Source organism: Dermochelys coriacea, chromosome 24, assembly GCF_009764565.3.
Source record: "Dermochelys coriacea isolate rDerCor1 chromosome 24, rDerCor1.pri.v4, whole genome shotgun sequence".
NCBI lineage: Eukaryota > Metazoa > Chordata > Testudines > Dermochelyidae > Dermochelys > Dermochelys coriacea.
The window spans coordinates 8917788-8931624 of record NC_050091.1 but is presented as its reverse complement, the minus strand read 5'-3'; the positions used below and the strand labels follow the sequence as shown (position 1 = coordinate 8931624).

At 56.7% G+C, this 13837-nt stretch overlaps 1 protein-coding gene across 2 annotated transcripts in view; it reads right to left on the bottom strand.

Moving 5' to 3' along the window:
• Positions 1 to 2540: 2540 nt before the first annotated feature.
• SEMA6C (semaphorin 6C) overlaps positions 2541 to 13837 on the bottom strand; it is an 88739-nt gene continuing 77442 nt past the window's right edge. For both annotated transcript variants that reach the window (XM_038382722.2, XM_043502042.1), the window contains one exon: positions 2541 to 4790. In XM_038382722.2, the coding sequence (XP_038238650.1) occupies positions 3577 to 4790 (1214 nt within the window). In that variant the 3' untranslated portion in view covers positions 2541 to 3576. The remainder of the gene's footprint in view (positions 4791 to 13837) is intronic.

The following is a 13837-nucleotide window of genomic DNA, read 5'->3' as shown; positions in this document are numbered from 1 at the left end:
CAGAGGGCTGAACCAGGGCTGCACAGGGGCACTGGCGGCTGGACTCCGGGCTGTGAGTCACGGCAGCAGAGCGTCTAAGGCACCGAGGGTTGCACACACCCTCGTGCTGGGCTGGATCGCACCTCGACACGGGGCACGACACACGCACTCAGAGCTGCTGAACTGCCCCACCGGAGCAGGCCAATCGGCCCTCTAGCGTGGCGGCCCGGCCCCACCAGAGGCCAAGGCAGGGGCGCGTGTAATTTCATTCTCGCCTGGCCACCACTGCATGCCCTGCAGGTGAGGTCGATGGGCCCTGTACTGATCAGCTGACCAACCGTAGAGACTAGCCCTGACGGGTGAGCCGGTACGGGGGCCTGGCAAAGCATCCTGGGACTTGTAGTCCAGGAGGACTGGCGGGCGTTGTAGACTCAACAGCAGTGCATGCTGGGAAGGAATGCCACGGGAATATAAGCAGCAGCCTTCCCGGGAAACGGGGGCTTTCCCCTTCAACATACCCCTTGGCAATCCCTGCCCCATTCTTTGCAGGCACCTGGCCATTAAAAACCAATGGCGCATCACCCTGCAATGAGTTATGTGGCACAAAACTGTAGTGAGACTGGGTCTTACCGGGTCCCCTAACGCAGGCAGGCTAAGAATTTAGCCCAGGTAGAGGGACCAGATGATCTCCTGTCTGCCTTTGTACCTGGTTCCCCTGACTTAGTCATGGTGTAGACGGGACCGCCCCACATTCCCTTAACCGGGACAGACCCTTTAGATCTCCTGCAGATTCAGTTCTCTTTACTCCAGCAGTGAACTGGGTTGGCATCGGGTGCCCTGTCCAGAAGACGTGGCCTTTGCTTCACATCCAGCTCTGCTGAGGATCCCAGCACGGCCCCCTGGGAGTCACTCACCGGCAAGGTTCCCCCTCTGCCCCCACACGCTCTGCTTTAAAAGCACTGGCTGGCTTCTGAGCTGAGTGTGAATCTGCCGTGACTCCACTGGGCAAAGACTCTTTCACACCGGCTAACACTCTCGAATTCAGTGGCACTCCTCTGGGCCTGAAGAGCTGGCTAAACACCAGGAGCCTGTACTGGGCCGGTCAAACTGGTTTCACTCTGATTCTGGGAAGAAGGGGGGTTCATTTCGGTATAAATTAACCCTGCTCCCAACTGCGTTCAGCCAAAATTGGAGCGCACCCACGGTTCAGGTTTCAGTTCCTACCCATGAATGAAGCTGGGACAAGCCGAGTGCTCCCATGGCCTGGTTCTTGCCAGCCCAGTACCTTGTGTAGGGCCAGATTTCCAAGAGTGCTCCGCTCCCATTGTTCTCGGGAGGATTCGCCATTGTTTTCTATGCCGAGTTAGCCTAGCCATTGTTCTCTACAGGGGGACGCGGGGGGGCAAAGAATAAGCCATTGTTCTCAATAGTAGTGTGTGTGTGTGATATACTCCATTGTTCTCAGTGGGGGAGCGGGCGTCTGTTCTCAGTGCGGGTGGCTGGGTGCTGACACATCTGAAATTCTAGCTTTTGGGGCTGGATCCAAAGCAGGCTGGAGGCGATGGGAAGCCTCTCATTGACCTGGGCTTTGGACCAGAGCCGCACCCCTATGCAGCGGGGGGTCAGATAGATCAGGCCATATCCCAGGGTGTGGGTGTGTGTGTGTGTGTGAGTGTGTGTAAGATGGATCAGACCTGTACCCCAGTAGGGGGAAGCAGGGAGTGAGATGGATCAGACCCGTATCCCAGTGGGGGAAATGAGATGGATCAGACCCATACCCCAGTGGGCGGAGTGAGATGGATCATACCCCAACCCTTGTGTGGGAAGTGAGATGGATCAGACCTGGACCCCAGTGGGGGAGTGAGATGGATCTGACCCGGACCCCATTGTGGGGGAGTGAGATGGATCAGACCCAGACCCCCATGGGGGGAGTGAGATGGATCAGACCCGTACCCCAGTGGGGGGGGAGTGAGATGGATCAGACCCGTACCCCAGTGGGGGGGGGAGTGAGATGGATCAGACCCGGACACCCGTAGGGGGAGTGAGATGGATCAGACCTGGACCCCAGTGTGTGGGGGGGTGAGATGGATCAGACCCATACCCTAGTGTGGGGGAGTGAGATGGATCAGATCCGGACCCCTGTGGGGAGAGTGAGATGGATCAGACCCGGACCCCAGTGTGGGGGAGTGAGATGGATCAGACTCGGACCCCCATGGGGGGAGTGAGATGGATCAGACCTGTACTCCAGTGGGGGAGAGTGAGATGGATCAGACTCATACCCCAGTGGGGGGGAGGGAGTGAGATGGATCAGACCCAGACCCCAGTGGGGGGAGGGGAGAGTGAGATGGATCAGACCTGGACCCCCGTTGAGAATCCCCACCACACATCCCCCCTGCACTTATCCAGAGGATCAGACGCCAGCCTGAACCCTGGCGCTCTCTGGCGGTACCAACTCCTTTTTTTTTTGTTTTTTGTTTTGAACGCTCTGGTACACAGCGAACTGGGGGGTAACTGACCCTGTCCACCCACACCCAGAAAAACACCCAAGACTTGGGGCATGACAAGATGATATAATTCAGGCATCAGCGCAGGCTGTGTCTGTCCTGACACCGCATGTACATGGCTGCAGCACCATTAGCTTGTGCACAGTTCGCTCTCCTACACGGTAGGATAAATTTGACTTCTCTTATGTGAAGTTACCTTGAAAGATAGATATATATATTTATAGCTATGTACAGTATTTATATATATATTCCACAAGGCTCGTAGGGCCATCTGTCTGAGGCTTCCCAGCCCCCTGCAACCCTGTCAAGTCGCTGTCCGGGTTGGGAGCTCTCTGAGCTTCCCCCCAAAATTGATTTTTGCACCACGACGGGCTGAGGGCTCTGAAATCTGCCTGGCCGCAGTGATGGGACGCAGTCAGCCTCGCTGCGACATTAACGCCGCCGGGTGTCAAACCTCTGGCTCCAGCACGGACCGATGCTACAACAGGGCCTGGGTGTTTAAATTAGTTTCGTCTAATAAATAAAACCAGTGAGCGGCAGGTTACCGGGGGCTTAATGGAGCTGGGGGGAGGCGGAAACTGAGGCGCGATCCCCCTTCGTCCCACCCCAGCTGGTTATTGGAGTTGTTTAGAAGCAAAAGGCAGCTGGGGCGTGGCGGGCTGGCCTGGTTTCCGTTCCCTCGGGCGCTGACAAGCCGCAGGCGATGGCAAGGAGGCGCTTGTGTCTCTCGGGGCGCCACTGGCCCTGCCTCCCCGCAAATTGTAACAGGCTGAGCGGGAAAGAAGGCAGCTGGTTGACAGTGTCACTCCCTGGCAGCTTTTCATGGGGGGTGGATGTGATGGCAGGGGGCCTGGGGGACATGTTCTCTGCCTGCCCCATGGTCTTGAAGCCCCTTTGCTCGGGCGTTACGAGGGGATCTGTGCTGAATGCATGTTAAAAAAAATGCTCTTTTAGAGGCAAAACTACAAATCCAGGGGGCAGGGGGAGGCCATTTGCCCGGCCACTGCTGATTGTTCTCCTGTCCCCCAACCCGGAGTGGACGGGGGCTCAGGGGGAGCCGGCAAGCAGTGCCCCCTGGCTCATGCTGGCTGAGTCAGTAGTTGAACTGGGCGGCCGGCTTGATGGGAGATGAGGGCATGAAGAGCAGCTTGGGGGGCACGTCGGGCTTCATGGAGGCCGATCTCTTGATGCCACCGGGCCTGGGCAGTGAGCTCTGGAAGACGCCGGGCCCTTCGAGGGGCACCTGGGTGCCCGTGGAGTGCATGCGGGTCAGGAGCGCAGGGGGCGGGTGCTGCCGGGCTGCCTGGCTCAGGCTGTGCTGCCGGGAGATCAGCCCCCCACCCACCGCTAGGTTCATCAGCTTCTGCGTCGAGCACAGCGAGTGCCTCTGCGCTGGGTACCTGGGCAGCGGCTGCTTCTCCAGGCAGGACTGTGGCGTGACGTCGGGCGGGACGTCCAGCCTCCGGGGCAAGCTGTCCCTGGGGAGGGTGGAGGAGCTGTAATAGGGGGCGCTCTCGGTGTCCGGGATCTTGGGCTGCACCCTGTTGGCGAAGGACATGGCCACGTGGGGGCTGACGGCCGGCTGATGGCTCAGCAGCTTCTTCGGGGAGCCGCTCGCCTCATGGAGGTGTTTCAGCAGCTCCTCCAACGTCGTCACCTCCACCCCTTTGGGCAGGTAGCACTGGGAGTGGCGCACCAGCACCCGCTCTGCGTTGGGGATCTTCTTTTCCTCTGGGTAGCCGGCCAGTGATGGGTCGTAGCCCTGGAGGTTGCTAGGCAGTACCATGGCGCCGGGGAACTGGAAGACCTGGGCACCGGAGACGGGGCCGGGGAACTGGTGGCCCTTGCCCTGCGACTCCTTGGCGTTGTTGCAGTTTTGGTTCTTCTCCCATTGGTTCCTGATGGCCTTCATGGGCAGCTCCGGGGTGGACTCGGGTGTGGGCAAACCAGACAGCTCCGGGTGCTCCTTCATGCCGGCCTTTCCTGTCCCGTTGTGCGGCTCCTTCTCACTGGGCAGCAGCGTGGTGTACAGTTTCGGAGAGGAGGCTTCTGTCAGCCCATCCTTGGACGGGTTGTCCAGCAGCCCGTTCATCTTAGCCAAGCTCCGCAGGGACAGGGGGCGCTGGATTGTGTTCTCGGGGTCCTTGCTGACGTGCTTGCTCTTCTGGAATACGTGGCTGCAGTAGCAGGAGACAAACAGGCCAGAAAAGAAGGCCCCGAGGACGAATGCCACAAAGACGCAGCCAATGAGGAAGGTGAAATGGACGCTCTTGGAGCTGTCTTTGTCTTCGGAGTCCTGCCGCACGCCTAGAAACACAACACATGAACACAAAGAGAGAGTTCAATGGGAGGTTAATACATCAATCCATCAACATCCTCAAGAGTCTCAGAAGAACTGGCTGGGGTGGGAATGTCCTTTTTGTGGGCTGGAGCTGAGTAAAATACCCTTTCCAGATCGGGGCCCATTTCGGAGAGGATGGAGACTTTAGCTCACGGCTCCTTTCCTCTTTTGTTTTCTGCTCAGAATGAAATAGGGACAAACCAAGGAAATCGCCAAATTTGTGCTCCTGCTGAATAATCTCTGGGACTGCAGAAAGGGGCAATGACATGGGATGGGGAACAGAATCGGATGGCCAACATGGAGTCAATGAAGGTGCAAGATGGAAGATTCATGCCTGAACTAACTCCTTTGATTTTGCCCAGGGGTGAAATCTGGCCCAGTGGCTGCTGTCCCGCATGAAAAGCTGAGCTAGTGCGAAACTTCAAGGGTGCCCGGGGTGGGAGAGGGAGGGGGTTCTTATTTCTAGTGAGGGGCACGCCAAGAAGGCCACCTGAAGGAGCAACTTCTTTAAAGTCAATAGAGTCACAGTGATATAATGAAGAGGGGATTCAGGCTGTGGGTTCAGATGAGCATCTGAAGGTCATAGAGTCAGAGGTGTTAGGAGCAGAAGGGACCATTCAATCATGCAGCTGGGCCTTCCGTATGGCCACAGGCCAGATAATGTCACGCAGTTCCCCCTGGCTTCGCCAAAACCTTGCACCGACTCAAGTTTTGGATGTTACTCCACATCTTGGATGTTTCAGAGTAGCAGCCGTGTTAGTCTGTATTCGCAAAAAGAAAAGGAGGACTTGTGGCACCTTAGAGACTAACAAATTTATTTGAGCATAAGCTTTTGTGAGCTACAGCTTCCGGTATACATCGGTGCATCCGATGAAGTGAGCTGTAGCTCACGAAAGCTTATGCTCAAATAAATTTGTTAGTCTCTAAGGTGCCACAAGTCCTCCTTTTCATCTTGGATGTTGTTGCTTTGAACTTTGGGCTCACAAACAATATGGATGGAAATCTTGGGGGAACATGGGGGATGTTGGACAGTCCCTGCCTCTGGTGAGGGAAGAAATACTGCCGAGAGAAGATGAAAAACAGCAGCCGGGGGAGGCCTGAAGAACCCGAGTGGGTTCTGGTGGAGGCTGAAGTGATGGATCCTCACCAGTTTACCCAGTTGCTCCAGTTAGGGACGGCAACGTGTCAGCTTCCTGTGGGAAAATCCCTTGAAATTCAATCATCCCGTTAGCTGGGCCACTGCAGCTGTTTCTGCTCCTTTATTCTTTTCCTCCCCTTTGCAAGCCGCTGAGGCATTATTCTAATGGCACCGTATGGAGGGAGCTGATTAATTTCAAAGCTGTGTGCTCCAAACAGGGAATGGAGCAGCCGAGCCCAGGGCAGCCAGAAGGCAGGCGGCTGTGGAGAGCAATGAGTGGCCTAAAGCACAGAGTGGCAGGGAAAGCAATCAGGCTGCTGGATGGCTAATTGTGAAAGCTGGCAGCAGAGAAAGAGAGAGAGAGAGAGACAAAGACCAGACAGAGGAATGGAAAACTAGAGAAAAGTGAGAGCAGGAAACATGGATACGGAGAGAGAGGGAAAGGACTCTCCCCCTCCCTGCTCCCGCTGGCTATCAGGCCAACAAGGGGGACTGAGGAGGGGGTCACCATTGGGCCCCAAGAAAGACATGGAGATAAGAGAAAAGAGATTAGCTAGAGGGGGTGTATAGGGTAGTTAGATAGATAGATAGATAGAGAGAGGGGGGTATGGGGATAGTTTGTCCATAATTTGTCTACTGGCTTCCAAAGCCTTTGGGTTGGGCCGCTTTGTATAAATTGCCCTGAGCCGCAGGCTGGCTGTGTGGCTCCTGTGGGTCTTTGCTGGTTTAGCTCTTTCTGGGGGTGCCGGGTAGCAAAGGGAGAAGGCGAGTGGGGCAGCAGGGAGGGACCTGCGGGATTTGACTGGTGGAGCAGCCACGGGGCCCGTCCCATCCCTGCAGCTTGTGGAGAGACTCAAGTGGATCCTGCTGGGAAGATGGGTGTAGGGAAGGGAGGGTTCAGGACTCAGAGGCAGGAGAAACCCTCAAGCTGGAGAGCATAATCCAGCCACCACTCGTGGGGTCAGGAGGGAGCATTCCCTGGGGCAGGTTCTCCCATCGCTGCAGGATCCTGGCAGCTTCTTCTGATGCAGCTGGTACCAGCCACTGGGCAAGAGGAGATTGCAGCTAGACAGAGCCCCATCCTGAGCCACTCTGGAGATTCCCATGGGAAGGCAATAGGGGAATAGAGCCCGGGGACCCAGCTGGGGCCATGGGGGTCAGCGGCAGGGCTGTGCTGTTTTGCAGTTATCCCAAAGAGCACGTGATGAGCACAGGTCTGTCCTGAAACAGTGCAAGACACCAAGGGCTCTGTGCAGGCCAGGCCGACGGCCCGGCCAGCATGCTGCCCAGACACACGCGCCCTGCCCAGCCTTCCCCAGCCCTGAGGGACTAATCACACTCCGTGCCGTTAGTAAATTAAACGAGAAGCATTTGTGCCACTGGGGAACTGGAGCTGCAGGAGGAGCTGGTCAGCCGGCAGGAAAGCGTGTGCGGGTGACAGCGGCAAGTAACGCGTTCCATGCAGCAACAACGACTGTCTTGGGGGATGTTGCCCGTGTGGAGGGACTGGCGCATGACCACAGGATCGGGGGGCCCTACCCCCAGTACTCACACTCACCCAACAGCTGGTCAGTCGACCAAGAGAACAAATAGCCATGATCCATGTTTCTGTCTCCTAAAAATATCCTCTTTCCCTCCCTGGCTCTAATTGCCAGACCACATAGACCAGACCCTCCAGAGCCACCAGTGGAACCCAGGAGTCCTGGATTCCAGATCCCCACACTAACCCTGAGGCCCCATGCCTTCCCAAAGCCAGGAAGGAACCCAGGAGTCCTGGCTTTTATTCCCTTGCTCTTATAACTAGGAAAACACTTCCTGTCAGTGCCATGAACAGAACTCCAGGGTCCCGACTCCCAGACCCCTACTCCTCGAAGCCTGGAATAGAACCCAGGTGTCCTGACTCCTCCTCCCAAGCTCCGGCAGGGTTCAAATGAACTGTGGGGGAATCGCGACGCTAAGTCATGTGGTTGTGCATGGTCTCCCACAGCTCGGCCAGACTACTGGCATTTTATGTTACCACAGGGGTCAGGAAAAAAGGCACCATCTTCCCATTCATGCCTTGAATTTTTCACACATGGCGTGAGAAATGAAAGAGACAGGAGGGGGCTGATTATTGTGACCAGGTACAAAACCCTGTGAGTCAAGGGAAAAAATGATTTTTCCATTAAAAAAAGGGGGTAATAAAGTATCCATGGAAACGGGCCATTTCTTTCTACTTGGGCTGGGAGAGTTGGACATCTGTAGTTCTTTTATTCAAGCAGCCGAGAGGGAAGGAGGACTGGAACTGCGTCCGGCCAGCATCTTCCAAAGGCAAACATCTCCCCAGAGCAAAGCCATCAAAACAGCTCCTTTGGACCCGAGCTTCTGGGAGTTAACACCCCCAACCCAGCCCCTGCTGAAATCAGCCTTTCCACTGGGCTGAGGCTGTATAATCTTAAAAATCCCTGAAGGGGGGAAGGGGAGAAGGCTGGAAGAGATCTGGGTTTCTTTTCCTTTCTTCTTCTTCTTTTTTTTTTTTTAGCTCCATCGAGCAAGAATTTGCTCCCTGGCTGGGAAAACACCAAAGCGCCACATCACAGGCTGGAACTGGTCCACAATCCATCCCACAGCCCCTTCTCCACAGACTTTTAACCCACTGGTACCTAGGAGCCCTGCAGCTCCAATGCCTTTCATTTTAGGTGATTGTATTTTATTGTTCGCTCTGTGCTCAAAGGGGGAGACACAACGGGCACAGTTGTTAATTGAGCTGGGTCCCTGTGGGGCACATGCTAAGTGCTCTTACCACAGCTGCAGCTCCGAGCTTATGATAGCCCCCTTCCACTGCCCTCCCTCCCTCCCGCCCACGTGCTGCCCGCTTTACAAATGCCAGGCCACACAAGGCCTTTAAAGAGAAGACAGCGTATCCCTTTAATCTGCTGCATTTTGTCGTGGGGTGCAAGGGGCAGGACTGCTGGACACAGGGACCCTCTTGATTTTGTTAAAAATGGGAGCTTGACTAATGACACAGGAAATCCGTGTCTGTGCAGAACCAATCTGTTATTCAGCCAAAGTTCAAGGGAATCTGTGCTTTCAAATTCCCGGGGGTCTGAACCCCCTCCTTTGGCTGTTCAGAACTTCAGCCCTGCAGTGGGGAAAGCACAATTTACAAGCGAAAGATGCTTTTTTATGAGTGTGGCAAGCGTCTTCCCCAGCCTGCCAGTGACGAGCTGTATGGGGCCGAGCTCGTCTCCCCGTGCCACAAGGGACCAGTTCCTCAGCTGCTGTAAATGAGCATCGCTCCATCGGAGCCAACCGTGCTACAGAAGCTGAGGATCTGGCCCACTGACTCCGATGGAGCAACGCTCATTCACACCAGCTGAGAATCTGACCCTAATGACATGTCCCACTTCAGGGAGAGGTATAGGGATGTGGAGGGGGGGGAATACTGTGGTTGCCTTAGGCACACTTGGCTATCCGAGGCTGCGGTATGGGGCACCCCGGTCTGCCCTGGGACCTGCCATTTCCAGCTCTGATTTATTTCCCAGGGCAGGCCCCTTTGCTCGCACGCAGAGGGGCTGGTGCCGCCCATCTGCGCTGCGGAGCCTGTCCCAGCATGGCTAACCGGGGAAGCCACTGGGGCTGCATGGCTGGGCAGGGAAACATGAAGAGCCGGTGGAACTGGCATCTCAGACTGGACGTTACAGTCTGGGCATCAGGCTCATGTCTAAGCTCACCCTTCCTTGACACCCCTCCCGATAAACTCCATGGGGCAGGCGAAGAGCTCTGGGGCACCCAGGTTTAGCAGAAGGGTGACGGGGGAGCTCGGCTCCCATCTCATTCCCTCGTCCATTACAGCTCAAGGCAGAGCAATGAGTAACCCTGGGCAATGGAAGCAAGGTAGAGGAAGTGCTGCTGATGGAAAGTGGCTGGCTCACCTGGAAGGCAGGGGCTGGCACTGAGCTGCCTTGCACTGGGGTCCCGGCTCCACAGGGCTGGGGAGGTTGGAGCTTGGAGGGGAGACCTCCCTCCCTACCCTCGGCAAAGAGCCTGGTGGATACAAGAGGGGCGCTGACCCCAGTGACCAGGGGGCTGCAGTATTTCAGGGGAGGCATAACCCTTTGTGGCTGGTGACGATCCTGAGGCACTTTCAGCTAGTGTCAGGAGGTTAACCCCCCTCTCCAGCCTGAACGCTAATCTGCATAATTACTGTCTACCCTACCTCTGCACGTTCTCTTCTGTGTCCCAGCCTGGTCTGTTAAACAGCTGCTGCATTCCCCCCAGAGGTGGCTGCATGTTAGTGGTGAGTGACTGGTCCTTTATGAACAGCTGCTGTGTTCCACCCCAGAGGTGGCTGCATGTCAGAGGGGGCTGAAGTAAGGAAAACTGTAGCAGTAAAGTCACTCTCGGAGGCTTTGAGAGATTTCGGTTATTAACAACCCTGGGCTCTGCTCAGTCTCCCTAGAATGGCACCAAACACCCTCCTCCTTTTGCTGCAGAAGGCCCTTGAGTTGGGGACAGGCCCCGCGCTGGGGAAGGCTCACCAGGAGCCGCTCTCTTCGCCTGGCTCTGGGAGCAGTGACAACAGCTGTCCTCGACTGACTCCTGGTTAGAAGGTCACATCAGTGACAATACACTGGGACACCCCCCTCAGGGCTCCCGCCCCACTGACTTAGCAGGGGTCAGATGCCGTGCCCATGCAGAACTGCTCACCCTGCTGCTCTGGCCCTGCCAGCCCCTGCTCACATGAATTCAGCCTCACGGGCGCCCTGCGAGGGAGAGGCATCCAGGGTCACAGTCAGATCTCTGCTCGGTCCCTGGCCTACACCAGGGACGGATGTATCCCATTTCCCATACTTGATGGCCGGGGAAGCGAAGTTGCACAGGGAGGCAGAGACCAGGCCACACACTGAGTCAGGGCTTGTTCACATAGGAACATTATCCCACTGTCAGGACTCGTCCATACGATGGATGCAAGCATGGCCCAGTGATGCCGGTGTAGCACCATAGTGGGGATGCTTCCTACAGTGGCAGACGGGGTTTCCCCATTGCTGTAGGAACACTACTTCCCTGAACGGCGGTAGCTAGCTGACTGATGCATCCGTCCACCGACCTAGCCGCGTCTAGGCCGGCGTTTAGGCTGGCACAGCCTCGGAGCGGAGGACTGCGAATTTTTCACACCCCTGAGCGATGCAGCTATGTCGACCTGCATTTTATGTGTAGACCAGGTGTGAATTCAAACCATGCTAGCTATATATAACTGATGAGGGGACGTTTTATCCCAGTACGAGGGGCTTTTTTTTCAGTTTAGCATAATCCCTGTCCAAAGTGATATATGCCAAGCCGAAAAGAAATACAGGTTTCTCAGGGAGGGTATCCTGGTATCTCTCTAGTGGTTTAAATTCCCATCTTATCTCATGTTGGTATAACTTTCCCATACAGACAAGCCCTTCGCAGCAGTCAGAAAGAGAATCCAGGTGTCCTGGCTCCCCGTCCCCGGCTCTAACCACTAGACCACACTCCTCTCCCAGAACCAAGACTAGAACCAAGGAGTCCCAACTCCCAGGCCCTTCTGCTCTAACCACTAGAGACCACTGCCTCCCTGTGAACAGACACCATGACTCGTGACTGCCATTTATCGGCTCTAACCACAAGTGAACACTCCCCTCCCAGAGCCATTTGAACGCAGGAGTCCTGCATCCCAGTCCCGTGATCTAACCATTAGACCACAACCCCGCCACTGATTTTCCAGGCAGTATATATAAGGGGCGTGTGTGATGAGCCGTTTTTTCTGGGGGGGGTGGGGGAAGGTCCCCTGAAATCATCCCCTCTGATCCTCCAGTACCCTGCTGGGGTACCCAGCTGCTGCTGCTGTCCAGGGCTTGGAGCTGCCAGCAATCCGTGGTCCTTCCCCCTGCCCATCCTGGTGCCAGTACTGACTGGATACAGCCAGACAAGCCTTTCATCTGCAGCGGGGGGGAGGAGAAGATAATCTGGCTGCTTTTTGTGACCCATTTCCGCTCACTCCAGAGCCCTCTTCCGAGTGCTGGCTGCAATTTGACGGCTATTTTCTTGCCTTCCCTCCTGCCAGGAGCAGCAACGTCTCTCGCTGCTTGGCTTTGTTTTCATAGCTTGGCGTGTGTCTGGCTGGTTTTTTTAAACAGACATTAGTCCTAATGCCCCAGTCGGCTTGGATTTTAAAAGCCATTTCGGCTCTGGCCCTTCAGCTGTCTCCCAGGCAAAGGGCATCTGTGCCTCCCCTCTCCAAAGGGTTGGACTCATTTTCTTGTCTTCGGCAGGCGAGTTCTGCATGAGGCAGGAGGGATGGACTGAGAGCCCTGGAGCCCGTCGTACCCCCTCCCAGCCTCAGGTGGGGGAAGGCATCAGAGCTCCCCCGTCTTCGGGTCAGGACGCCCGGGTTCTGCTCTGGGTCCCTGCATTGGGTTAGTGGTTAGAGTGGGTGTCAGGACTCCGGGGTTCTCTCCCAGGCTCTGGTGGGGGGAGGTGCAGCCCCATGCCTAGAGGGGGTGAGGGACTGGACTTCAGAGGAGTTACCCCAGTCTTTACCAGCTGCAGATCTGTCTGTACAGCACAACTCCCAGCCCCAGGACCCGAATCCTAATGGCTCCTTCCCTGTTGGCACTAAGAGAGCAGCAGCAAGTGCCAAGCGGTTGCTCTGATGGCAGAGGGCAGGACACTGGGGTAGTGGGGCCAAAGGTCCCATCGACTGCAGCATGGACACCGGGCAGTCTCCTGTTCTAACCACCTCCCACCCAGCACCTGGAACAGCATCCAGAAGTCCTGACTTGTGCTGGGGACAGGGTGTGAGACTGGCTCTGTTATTGATTCCCTCTGGGACCCTGGGCAAGTCCCGGCCCCTCTTTGCGCCTGTTTCCCCATCATGACACTGGCTCTGTTGCGTGTGGCCTGGGGGATCGAGGGGAGACGAGCTAAGGATGAGCTGCTCCGTGACACACACACGTACACACCTCTCACAACACATGTGCACAGCTCCCACCGACACACACACAGCACCCTGTAAACACACCTCACACACACACAGTACCCTATGCACACGCCCCCCCAGCACCCTGTGCGCACGCCCCCCACAGCATCCTGTGCACACGCCCCCCCAGCACCCTGTGCGCATGCCCCCCACAGCACCCTGTGCACACACACCCCCTGCACCCTGTGCGCACGCCCCTCCCAGCACCCTGTGCGCACGCCCTCCCCAGCACCCTGTGCGCACGCTCCCCACAGCATCCTGTGCACACGCCCCCCCAGCACCCTGTGCGCACGCCCCCACAGCATCCTGTGCGCACGCCCCCCCAGCACCCTGTGTGCACACCCCCCACAGCATCCTGTGCGCACGCCCCCCCAGCACCCTGTGCGCACGCCCCCCACAGCATCCTGTGCGCACGCCCCCCCAGCACCCTGTGCGCATGCCCCCCACAGCACCCTGTGCACACGTCCCCCCCAGCACCCTGTGCACACGCCCCCCCACAGCATCCTGTGCACATGCCCCCCACAGCACCCTGTGCACACAGCTCTCTCTCTTTGTCACACACAGAGCACTACAGCCCGGTGGGAACTCTCTCTCCTGACCCTTGACAATTTTCAGGATTTCAGAATGACCCCTGCATGGCCTGGGGCAAACCCCGCACCCTTTTGCCATTCTTCACAAAAACCCAGCCAGTGAGAGTGGCACCCGCTCCTCCCCAGAACAGCCAGCAGCCCAGTGATCGGGGCTGGGATGCGGGAGACCTAGGTTCAGAGCCGGGACTTGACCGTAGATCTCCGTGTGCCAAGTGACCGCAGTGGGCACCGGGCTATTGGCCTCTCTCTCTCTCTCTCTCTGTATTTCTCTCCCCCCAGCTAGTGAAATCCCAGCCTGGCCCA